Consider the following 13,060-nt stretch of genomic DNA (forward strand, 5'->3'; position numbering starts at 1 on the left):
AAATTTGAGGAAATTACTTGGGTGTTGCAGAAAACTATAAGTAAAAATTCTTAGTTACTTTGTCCTATAGAACATTTAGGGTTTGTATTCCAGATTATTAGTACTGCTTCCTGTTTGAAGGAAAAATCACTTCAGCTATTGAAAAATTGTCGTCTTCTCTGTAGTTATATCCTTCTTTCTTAGGAAACGTTTAAGAAGGACAAGCTTTTGAGAGAAGGGGACAGATAGTAATATAGGATTGTTGGCTTACAAAAATGTCTCATTTTACTTAGTTTTTATAGGAACTTGAGGAAGAGATGGCATGATTTCTATGTGACAGTGAGGGGACTGAACCTCAGAGAGGTTAACCTGCCCAAAGTCATACCTCTAGTTGTCGCTACATAGAGTACGGTGTTGAACTTGTCTTTGGAGTCCAGGCTAGCACACTTTGTGTTTCATATCAGTGCTTGTGTGATTTAATAATTATTATTATAAAAGTTCATCTCAATTTGGAGTTTCTTCTTCTTAGGTGATTGTTTGCTCTGCCACTTTGCATTCTTTCGATGTGAAGAAACTGTCTGAGAAGATAATGCATTTTCCTACGTGGGTTGACTTAAAAGGAGAAGATTCTGTTCCAGATACTGTACACCATGTTGTTGTCCCAGTAAATCCCAAAACTGACAGACTCTGGGAAAGGCTTGGAAAAAACCACATTAGAGTAAGTGGTTTATAATACTAACATTTATGTAAAATACAGCAATTTATAAACTAGGTCAGCCTTGGGCATTTAGTGATGCTTAAGGCAATCAGTTATTGTATCAGAGAAAAGTCCAATACATCGTAGACCCTTAGACCTTTAAAAAGCACTGAATAAGTGATGGACTCCATCTTTTATTTTTCTCTCTTCATAATATTACTTTTGTGATCAGCTTCCTTGATACAGTTTTTATAAGTAAATAACATATAGCTAATTTCAGACACAATGATTTCCATTTTTAGTAGTATTTTAGTAGGAGCCCTCATCTCTGTCCTCTTGATGTACTTTGTTCTAAAAATCAATTTCATGGGGTCATCTTGTCACTTTCTTCACTGTGATTAGATTTGCCTTTATTAGTAAGATTATGTTTATTATAAATATACAATATTTTAGAAACCACATTTTCATTATTATTATTACCTTTAAAAGTGGTCTTAGATCTGTAGTTAATGAAAGGTTTTTCTGAATCTAAAGAGTGATTTTACCTACAGATTATATTATAAAGACATATATCTGAAATGCAGTCTAAAGACAAATATAATTCTCCCTTTTAAAAAATGACATCTATTCTGAGTCATTATTTAACCACTCCTTTATCCTGTTTTTATTCCTTGCTTTTGATAGACTGATGATGTACATGCAAAAGATAACACAAGACCTGGTGCTAATAGTCCAGGTGAGTTAAAAGAGTCAAACGTGTTCAAAGATTTTGAAAATGAAATTATACCTTACCTATTCTCATGAAGGATGTGAGGTGACCTGCAAAATTACAACAGGAAATTTGGAAATAAAGGCAACAAAAATAATAAAAAAGAAATGGGGAAAAAGCTGATATTAGTCAACTTAGAGGAATATGAATCATTGAATTTATTTTTAATTTTTTAATTTTTTGAGACAGAGTCTCTCTTGTCACCCAGGCTGGAGTGCAATGGCATGATCTCAGTCAAGGCAACCTCCGCCACCCGGGTTCAAGCAGTTCTCTTGCCTCAGCCTCCCAAGTAGCTGGGATCACCCGCCACCACACCTGGCCAATTTTTTTGTATTTTTAGTAGAGATGGGGTTTCACCATGTTGGCCAGGCTGGTCTTGAACTCCTGACCTCAGGTGATCCTTCCACCTCGACCTCCGAATGTGCTGGGATTACAGGCGTGAGCCACCATGGCTGGCCTTAATCATTGAATTTAGATGTTAGTCTCCTGGCATCTAAATCACAATTTTTTTTTTGAGACAGGGTCTCACTCTTTCACCCAGACTAGAGTGCACTGGTGCGATTTCGGCTCACCACAACCTCTGCCTCCCAGGCTCAAGCAGTTCTCCTGCCTCAGCCTCCCGAGTAGCTGGGATTACAGGCACGTGCCGCTACCACCCGGCTAATTTTTGTATTTTTAGTAGAGATGAGGTTTCAACATTGTTGGCCAGGCTGGTCTTGAACTCCTGACCTCAAATGATCAACCCGCCTTGGCCTCACAAAGTGCTAGGATTACAGGCATGAGTCACTGCACCCAGCCACAAATATTTTTGATTATCTAATTCTCATTGATCATAGGAAAACAGCAAATTTCTCTAGAGAGGTTATTTTATATTGACCTTGAATTCCATAAGAAATATCATGTAAGTTTCTCATGTCAGGAATATTGCATAAGAAAGAAAAGTTTCTTTAGCTATAGCTTTGCAAAAGATACTAAAATGATTTTGAAATAGTTGTTTGTTGACTTTTTTGTGTGTGGTAGAATATACATAACATAAAGCTTAGCATTTTAACTATTAGTGTACAGTTCATTGGCATTAAGTACATTCATATTGTTGTACAGTCATCACCACTATCCATCTCCAGAACTTTTTCATCTTCTTAAACTGAAAATCTATACCATTAAATATTTATCAATTTTTTAAAAGCCTAACATTAAATTCCACCTCAATGAAGATTCTTCTATGCAGAGCTGAGACTCTTTGTTTCAGGTTAAATAGTGTTTTGAAAATATAGGAAGGTACATCATGATACAAGGGTGGTGCTTAGAAAACCTAGAAGAATGGATCTTAAACCCATTGGGCTGCATGTCTGACATCAGATGTTTCAGGTGGATCATTCATTGGTGAAGGTCGGTCTCTGCTTGCTTCATGGTTGAATTCACGGGCAGGTTTTCAACTATATCAAAATAGTGAATTATCTGAAATCTTGATTAAAGATTTGAACTCAGTTTTATATGTAGCTCTAAATTAACAAGACACATACTTAGTTATCCTTATTGTTGGAGAAGAGCAGAGACACTTTGAAAATCTGTCATCCCACTGTTTGAGAATGCATTTTATAAAATGCCAGTTTTTATTGCTTCTATGTTTTTCTTGCAAACGTTTTGCTTAGTTTAGACTACAGTTAGGGATGATCAGAGAGACCGTAGAAATATGTTGGGTCACAGAATTAAAGTCTTACATTCAGTGGTTGAGGAGTAACAATTATAGCACAGCTTCACACTGAGAAATAGAGAGTTGGAGGATGGTGACTAAGAAATTACTAGATTTTTGTGTTAAGGTTTTTACTGCGTAGAGTGAAGTATGAACTTTCCGGTATTTAGATTGATTCAGAAAGTACATTAATTATTTTTAAAAGGAGTTAAAATAATTGTATAAACCATTTATTGAGCGTTTAGGGAAGTTCATGCAAGGCAGAATATGATTTGTTCTTCATGAGGGATAAGAACAGTTTTGCTGTATGTATTTCTGTTAATTTGTACGTGTGTATGTGTGTGTTCCCTCATAAGGGGTATGGTTATGGGTGTTTGTATACCCCATAAAGTAGCATAAAAAATATTAACAGAAACAAAGATAAATGAATGAATGGATTAACTCACTGTTTTACTCTATGTTTACTTCTTGTCCTTATCTATATATAATACTTTCATTAAAACAGGTATTCTTTTTTAGGAAAATTAAGCAGTCAGTCTGTGACTATAATTATGTGTATTCATGACAAATTCAGTTTGAAATTCTGTTGGTTTTTGTTGTTATAATATTCAAGAGATGTGGTCTGAAGCTATTAAAATCCTGAAAGGGGAGTATGCTGTCCGGGCAATCAAGGAACATAAGATGGATCAAGCAATTATCTTCTGTAGAACCAAAATTGACTGTGATAACTTGGAGCAGTACTTTATACAACAAGGAGGAGGTAATTTTTTCTCACTTGAAATAAATTGTGTTTATTTCCTCTTGTAATAGATTATTAATCTCAAGTTGATGTAATCTAGAATATATGCACAGAATTTAAAGCAGTTGATGGCATGTTTTAAGTATCTACGCTTATTCAATACTTTTCCATATGATAAGCCCTGGGAAAAACAAGAGAGAATTTTCCACATAGGTACATTTTCATTACAGTAAACCTGAATCACAGCATTCTAAGGGTTTTATGTCATATGGAAGAAGGATAAAGTAATTTATTAGTCTTAAAATTTAAAATGTGATCACTGAAATAATAGAATGTATGTCTTTTAAACCAGTAGATGGGGAAAGGGGAATGAGGAAAAAAAACCTAAACAAGAGCAAGAAAGGAAGGGGAATAAAATGAGAAAAATTATGGTTAGAAATTATGGAATAAGATCAGCGTTGGAAAAATCTGAATGTGTGAGTAAACATTGTAAATATCAGTGGACAAGGTCCATGTTATAAAGCATGGATTGTTGGACTGGATGAAATCTAGCAATATGCTGTTTACATGGAGCATACCCAAAATCTGAGGACATGGAAAGATGGAAAGGAAAAGGAATGAAAAAATATTATGCACTTGTCAGCTAAAATATTAACCAAAAGAAAGCCAGTCTAGCTATATTAATAAGAGTGGCAGTATACTTTAAGACAAATATTACTAGAAATAAAGAGTCACTATGTAATAAAATATCCAAGCTACAATGAAAGTGTAAGGGTTCAGATTTTATGCTTCTTATAACTTCGAGAATGTAAACTGTATTAGTCTGTTCTTACACTGCTATGAAGAACTGCTTGAGACTGGGTAATTTATAAAGGAAAGAGGTTTAATTGACTCACAGTTCTGCAGAGCTGCGGAAGCAAACATGTCCTTCTTCACATGGCAGCAGGAAGGAGAAGTGCTGAGCAAAGTAGGAAAAGCCCCTTATAAAATCATCAGATCTCATGAGAACTCCATCACTATCACGAGAACAGCATGAGGATAACCACCCTCACGATTCCATTATCTCCTACCAGGTCCCTCCCACATGTGGGGATTATGGGAACTACAATTCAAGAGGAGATTTGGGTGGAGACCCAGCCAAATTATATCATAAACCAACGTGGAAAAATTCTCAATCAGTTGTTATGGAAATGCAAAATAAAATGACAGTATAATACCATTGTACATGCTAAACTAAAATACAACACCGAATTTTGGCTATGGAGCAACTGCATACAGTTGGTGAGAATATAAAATGGTATGAGCACTTTAGCAAAGGGTCTTGCAGTCTTTTATAAAACTAAAAATGCTGTCTTATGGCCTAGCAATTAAACTCCTAGATGTTTACCCAGGATAATGAAAACACATATTGACAAAAAGATACTAGAATGGCCATAGCAGCTTTATTTATAATATTCTAAAACTGAAAACACACCAAGTGTCCATCAGTAAGAGAATGGATAAAATAAAGTGTGAAATACAGTGGAATACTACTCAGCAGTGAAAAGGAACAGACTTTTCCTTGCTGAGTAAACACAGCAACGATGGATGAATCTCAGAAACCTTATGCCAAGTGAAAGAATTCTTACACGAGAATATACACTGTATGAATCTATTTATATGACATTTTTTAAAAGTCAGAACTAATCTATGATGGAAAAAATGTCAAAACAGTAGTAGTCCCCACAAGGGTGGCAGTGGGGATAGGCTGGGAAAGGATATGAGGGTATTTTTTGGTGTGATAATGATGTTCTGTATCCTGACGGGACTTCCTCAGCAAATCTACTTAAGATTTGTAGATTTTCTTGAATACAACTTTTACCTCAAAAGAAAAAACTAAACAAATACTGAATTCTAGTTAATTATATGCATGCTGAACTCTGTACTGATGTCTGCGATTTACATTGAAATGTACAAAAATATAAAGATGAGTTGATGGATGGATACAGGTGTAGGTAGATATGTGGTTAAAGCAAGTATAATAAAATGTTAATTGTTGAATCTAGGTGGTGGCTATACAACTGTTCATCGTTAAAATTATTTCAGTGTTGCTACATGTTTGAAAATATAAATGTTGGAAAAACATAAAAAGTAAAAATTGGCAGATATACAAGGTAACATACAAATCCCGTTATTGTACTGAGGAAAGACACATCTTGTTATAACTGATGTACATCAAGGAAATAGAAAACTCAAGAAGGATATAGAATATTTGAACTAATAGTCATATAAAGAATACATTACACCGTTCATTATAGTGAGCACTTAAGTAACATTTTTTTTTTTTTTTCAAGTCCTGGCAAACAGACTTGCTTGGTTGTTACAGTGACTGTTTTGTAGTACTTATTTTCTTCCTATGTTTTGAATGGAGGAGTTGATTATGTAGTAAGGAGTACTGTTGATTAAGTAGTAATATCCCTTTAGTTACTTTGATCCTCTTTCCCTAAATATTCTGGATGTAGATGTTACTTCTGCCTAGAAAACAAGTTTACTACACCATTGCTAACACTCAAACAATATATATACCAGATTACAGGGGTTTAAAAGAAGGGTTCAAAGGATCCCTGTCCCCTCCACACATAGCCTAACCAGAGAGTTATAGTGTGTATTTGATACTTCCCTAAACCACTTGAATTCAGGATGCAATAAAATCTCAGCTGTATGCCTCTAGAAGTTCTGGTTAGCTGTTATTTTACCTCTGCATAATTAATTTTTGTGTTATTCATTTTGAATAGATATCTTTCAAAATGTATTGTTTCCTTGAATTTGCAAGTGTACTTACTGGACTTAATTTACCTTGGAGAATAGTTAAATGGCATAATTGTTATTTTGTTACCTCCCAGTGGTTACTCTTTTTGTTACTGTGTCTACTTGAAGAGTTTTCTTTTGGGGGGTTGGCTGCCACTGCACCTGCCTCTAAAATAGCACCTCTCCATCTTTACAGTTCGCTGCTTTGAATCTTCTGTGGCCGTGAAACTAGATAACTATGTTGCTTAAAATACCTTGAGAAGAGAGCAGGCTTATGGGCATGGCCTTTTAGAAAGCACATTAACTTGATGATGCTTAATTTTGGTTCCTCCAAGAATGATCTCTTTTGCCTTTTTGAGTCTTAGCTTTATGGAGGACAGTGAGGTTCCTGGTGTACACATAGGCATTTTAGTTGGCACACTGCTTGATCCACTCCGCCTACACATTGGGAAGGGTAACTTAAGATGCCCTTAAAAGTGGGACAACTTTAATGCTCCATAGAGTTCATTTTAATGGTACTTCATTTGTGACATAAATTGTGTTAACCATGGTTTATAGCAAGTCGGGGCATAGAATTTTATGGAATTGTGTGGCACTATTGTAGTCTGAATTTTATTGGCTTTTTTACATAGTCTTAGGCCGAAGATTTCCAAGGTTAAATGCTTAATGTGCTTTTCACTAGGACCTGATAAAAAAGGCCACCAGTTCTCATGTGTTTGTCTTCATGGTGACAGAAAGCCTCATGAGAGAAAGCAAAACTTGGAAAGATTTAAGGTACTGATATATAGTTGATTGTTTCCTTAATACTTAAGAGGGGCGTTATATCTAGTTTTAAACAGTTCCAGTTAATATTATTAAAGCAGTTATTGTCCTAGAAATTTCAAAATGTTTCTACCCTAACTAATGTGTCATCATCATGACAGGAATTAGTCATTGTTGACACTCAAATGGTAAATTATACATTCTCTATCAGCACAACACTAATATAACAAGAATTTTCAATTTCAGAAATTTTAGTTAAATTATTTCAGGTAGATATTTTTAGGAGAAGTATTATTGGATAGTTAAGCCATGTCTATATGCCTTAAAAATAGCCTCCAGCAATAGCTGTAAGGAACTTAATTTGTAGATTAATTAAGACAGGTATCAGAATATGGCTGTGTAGAATTAAAGGTATTTTGATACTGTTTGGGGCAGACCTTTCCACTTATATGCTTGCAGCACATGAACGGGTCATATAGCTCTTGGTGTAGGTGGGTGGGGCTTGAGCCATTTAGAACTAAAGATCAGTAACCTCTCTACCTGCGAGCAGTCTCATTAATTTAGTAGACCCCAGTGTATAGTATAAGTATCATTTTCTAAGAAAAAAGATGGGAAGTATTGGGTTGAAGAACTTTGGCTTATGTTTCCATGCTGGGCATAATCGATGCAGATGTGAAAACACATCGCATGGCGGCATTTGAATGTGCACTACCCTTCTCGACCGTAGGCATTTTTCTGGACCATAAGTCAGTATACCCTTCTTCCCTCCCCCAGATCTCTAATTTTGCTGTGCCTTGAGGGACAAATGACATTGAAAGGCTAATTTGTATTTCTGGGTGAGCACCAGGGGCCTACCCTCATTTTCCTCCCCTTGAGAATTTTGTCTGTTACAAAAAGTGTAGCCTCCAGGTAAAATATCTAGTATTCTGGGTTTATTTGAATTTAAAAGTAAAGATAATGCTTATGTCTATACATTGTATTCTGTTTTATCTTTCTTTTCAATTTCTAATGATATTTATAAAGATTAAACCAAGTTTTAGCAATAGTTTGATATCTTTGAGTAGAAAAAGAAAAGCAAAAATGAACCCATTCTCTGATTTAATCACCTTAAATGTCATGTTTCAGCAGATCATGACATAAAACTTCAAGACTTGGTGCAGTAAATTAGGAGTATGTGGACCTCTAATCTGATGGTAACACTTGAGTTTTTAGAGGTCTCATTTAGTGGAAGGATAGCATTTGTTTTTATGGTTTAGTATATGTGCTAACAAACTCCTTTCTTTCTTCTCTGTTCTCTTTAGAAAGGAGACGTAAGATTCTTGATTTGCACAGATGTAGCTGCTAGAGGAATTGATATCCATGGTGTTCCTTATGGTAAAAAGCAACTTTTTATGCCTGCAGTGTGATTGTTATGGAATCTAAAGTAAAGCCTTCTAATATGTTTGAATCATTTAGAAACTACTGGCAATTGTTAATAATGGTTTTTATTTACAGTTATAAATGTCACTCTGCCTGATGAAAAGCAAAACTACGTACATCGAATTGGCAGAGTAGGAAGAGCTGAAAGGTACTTCTATAATTTTTTCCCCCATTTTTAAGCTTGTATGCTTTAGGAATAAAGTCTAATAGAAGGCTTTTAACATCTTTCAGGATGGGTCTGGCAATTTCCCTGGTGGCAACAGAAAAAGAAAAGGTAATCTTTGTAGGGCTCTATTATATTCATTGTGTGTGTTGTGATTTTAGATGTTGGAAATAAAAGCAGTTCGAGTTTCCCATTTAAATTTAATTCAGCTGCATATGGAATACAAATGAACTTTTTAATGGCATCTTTTTTCCTATATTCATTGAATGGACAAATAATAGGATGAAATTTAGAAAGGAAAAATGCAAAATATAATTTTTCCTACTAGCTTTATTATACTCATTTCCACCAAAAAATATTTAAACGTTTTCTGGCATGGTGCCATGGAAGACTTTTCATGGTGAGGGGAGATTTATTTTGATACAATTACAAATTTATAGAAAAGTTGTATTCATAAAGAGCTCCCATATACTCATTGCCAAAATTCAGTAGTTGTGCAAGTTATTTCCTTTATTATTCTCTTATATAAAAGATTTGAACTTATTTTTCTTTTGAACTTTATTTTTTATGTTAATATTGACATAGTATGCATCAATATTTACTTTTTCATCCTACTTTTATCTGAGAATTCCTTTTGATATCTGACACCCATTTTAGGAAAACTTGGATTATTCTCAAAAAGAACTTTTTCAGAAGACCTATTTATTCAATGAGCTACTGAATAGTAGTAGTAATTGGATGATATATCATACCTATAATCTATCTTTCTAGTGCCTTGAGGACAGAAAACACTTAAAAACAAATTTAGAATAAGATATTTAGCATGTCTCTATCTCCGTGCATGTTAATATTTTTTCCTTTTTAAATTTAGGTTTGGTACCACGTATGTAGCAGCCGTGGAAAAGGGTGTTATAACACAAGACTCAAGGAAGATGGAGGCTGTACCATATGGTACAACGAGATGCAGGTAAGACTTCGAGTTAGGCTCACCAATAATGTATTAAAATGGTAAAATAGAAAGCATTTATCTTCAAAAATTATATCTTGGCTTTTATCTGTTTGTCACTTATAAGGGAAAGTCGTAGTTGGTTATAATGTTATCTGCACTTTGTTAATTGTAAGTTGTGAATTTCTCTCTTCAGAAATCTGACTTCCATTTATACCAAGCATTTTGGCCTTTCCAGCTTTATTTAATGATGATAAAATACAACTCTTTCTAAATGAAATTTTTATTTGGAAATTTTCTCTCCCTTACTTAGTTACTATCTGAGATAGAAGAACACCTGAACTGTACCATTTCTCAGGTTGAGCCAGATATAAAGGTACCAGTGGATGAATTTGATGGGAAAGTTACCTACGGTCAAAAAAGGGCTGCTGGTGGTAAGCTTTGAATTATTTTAAATACAATTTTAAATGTAAATGTAACTGTTTTGAACTTCAGTTTGGGAAGGCAGTAGTTTATTTCATTAGGTTAGGAGTATATTTTTAGCATGTTAATCATTCCCTCCTTATTACCCTCATAGTACTTTGTCCATACCTGCCTTGTAGCATTTTTAAATTGTGTCATCTTTATGTGAATGAAAGACTTCAGCTTAGCTTTTTCTCTTGAAGTATTAATATCATAAGAGTAGTTGAACATTTTTTGGAATTATTAGGAAACAAGAGCATAATAGGTGATTTTGAACAAGGAATCAGAAGCCTTTGACTTAATTCAGGTGGTAATTCAGCATATTATTTCCTCTGCCTGGGATGCCCTTTTGTTAGCTTGTTCTTGAAAAGTTGTAAGACTCAGGCCTAATTGTTTCCAAGCCAAGGGTGGGTGGGGGTATTGAGACAGCTGTTAGTGAGGCCTAATTATTTATTTATATTGAAATAATTGATTTAACAATTTTTTAAAGTCAAAATTCTGGAGATAACTTGCCCAGTAGTACATTTTATTGCTACAAGCAATGTTTAAAGTGATATAATTGAGCCAAAGTATTGCTGACAAGTTATTTCAAGCGTGTCATTTACATTACTTTATTATTTGTGTGTGATGCAGGTGGAAGCTATAAAGGCCATGTGGATATTTTGGCACCTACTGTTCAAGAGTTGGCTGCCCTTGAAAAGGAGGCGCAGACATCTTTCCTGCATCTTGGCTACCTTCCTAACCAGCTGTTCAGAACCTTCTGATTTTTACATTTACTGAATAAGATTTGAGTAATGAAAGTCTGTAGTCTTAAAACTCTAAAACAGTTGTACTGCTTCCAAGCAGCAGTATTTATAGTAACGTAAGCTATTAATGCTAACTCTTGCATGTCAAGAAACATTAGTCTTAGGAATTCTTCAAAAAATGGCATCCCAATGAAAATAAATTTGATGACTATATTTTCATGAAGGTTTGTGTCTTATTTTAAAGTTATATTGATATATTTTTTTCTATTTCTTTTTTAAGAACAGTATGGGCTTATGAAGTAGAATTTATGGGTATGTGAATCTGGCAGAGGACTTACATGGAACCACTTGGGAATATTCTAAAAGTAGGTTTTCAGATGGTTAAGGTTGTCTGTGTGTATATTGAAGCTAGAGGAGAGTTGGAACATGAAGGAAAATTGGATGATCCCAACGTGGAAGAACTGCTTGGTTAGTTTGGAAGCATGGAAGTTTGGAGGGACTCAGTAAAGCGTCTGTATCTAAGGATTGATGACTGATGTGATGGTGACAGTGAAGATGTATCTTCTTTTTATGAACCTTTCTTTCCAGATGATGCATACCCATTAAAGTAGAACTAATCTGCTGTCCCTACAGGTCTTAAAATCAAACTTAAGCTCAGGGTTTTTTTTGTTTGTTTGTTTGTTTTTGTTTTTGAGACAGGGTCTTGCTTTGTCACCAGCCTGGAGTCCAGTGGCATGAACACAGCTCACTGCAACCTCAACCTCCTAGGCTCAAGCAATCCTCTCGCCTCAATCCTCTCACCTCAGCCCCCCAGGTAGCTGGGACTACGGGCACACGCCACCATGCCTGGCTAATTTTTTTGTATTTCTTTTGTAGAGACAGGGTTTCACCATGTTGCCCAGGGTGGTCTCAAACTCCTGAGCTCAAGTGATCTACTCACCTTGGCCGCTGAAAGTGCAGGGATTATAGGCGTCAGCCACCATGCCTGGCCCTGGAATATATTTTCTTAAACACTGGCTCTTGCCTAAAATATCAGAAGGAAAGGGGAAAATGTAAATACATATAATTGAATTGTTGCTTTGTCCCTTTTGACTCTTAGTCTATAAGGTTTTTTGGGGGAAATTATTCTTTTCCGAGAGTTTCCTTAAGAGCACAGAGTGTTATAATTTCTTATATGATGGTTTTCAAACCTTTTAGCATTGAAAAACCTTGAGTGAAACTATATATAAACAGATAAAAGCTGTAGTGAGAAAACCATTATCTTGTATATTTGAGTTTAGAGTTTCTGTGAAATGATTATGAGGATACCATTCTTTCACTTATCTCTAGACCACTTGCTTTGGAGATGTCCTAGAACTACTATAACCAGACTCAAAGCTATGTGATGACAGCTCTGTGCAGTCTTCACGCACATTAATCACTCGTTTAGAAATGAACTTTTAATTGATGTGACAGCAAAGACAAGACTGAATTTCAGACATTTAAATATTAGAATGGAGGGGAACTTTCTAATCACCTTGTTCATGCCCTTGTTTTATGAGAGAGAAAGCTGAGTTTAGAGGAATGCATATTCACATGGCCTGGTGGGTAGAACTGGAAATAGAAGTCGGGTTTCTTCAGTTTCAGGTTTTACTCTTTGGGCTGGCTACCTTTGGAGGATGACTCTCAGGTCCAAATTGCGAGGGCAGAGAGGAATCCTGGATACAGCTTAGCAACGGTGGAGATGTTGTTTTTCCTCTTTAATTACTTACTGTCCAACTGGAATTACCCAGGAACAAGAGGTTTCAAAGGAAGAAGCCACATGTAACCAGACCAGCAGAGGAGTTGCTTGGAGACCTGACTTGCTCTTTTTTCCTACTCATATCACCATTAACTCTTCCCTTTATTCTCAGTCTTGC

The 13,060-nt window shown here is 35.3% G+C and overlaps 1 protein-coding gene across 1 annotated transcript in view; it reads left to right on the top strand.

Annotated features, from left to right (window-relative positions):
• Positions 1–11,385, top strand: part of DDX1 (DEAD-box helicase 1) — a 38,201-nt gene extending 26,816 nt beyond the window's left edge. The window contains exons 17-26 of the mRNA XM_003272762.4: positions 509–697; positions 1,361–1,412; positions 3,752–3,898; positions 7,347–7,438; positions 8,728–8,800; positions 8,921–8,993; positions 9,077–9,119; positions 9,880–9,975; positions 10,268–10,388; positions 11,050–11,385. Of these exons, the coding sequence (XP_003272810.1) occupies positions 509–697; positions 1,361–1,412; positions 3,752–3,898; positions 7,347–7,438; positions 8,728–8,800; positions 8,921–8,993; positions 9,077–9,119; positions 9,880–9,975; positions 10,268–10,388; positions 11,050–11,180 (1,017 nt within the window). The 3' untranslated portion in view covers positions 11,181–11,385. The remainder of the gene's footprint in view (positions 1–508; positions 698–1,360; positions 1,413–3,751; positions 3,899–7,346; positions 7,439–8,727; positions 8,801–8,920; positions 8,994–9,076; positions 9,120–9,879; positions 9,976–10,267; positions 10,389–11,049) is intronic.
• Positions 11,386–13,060: the final 1,675 nt, after the last annotated feature.

This window comes from Nomascus leucogenys, chromosome 19, assembly GCF_006542625.1.
Source record: "Nomascus leucogenys isolate Asia chromosome 19, Asia_NLE_v1, whole genome shotgun sequence".
In the NCBI taxonomy this organism is placed as follows: Eukaryota; Metazoa; Chordata; class Mammalia; order Primates; family Hylobatidae; genus Nomascus; species Nomascus leucogenys.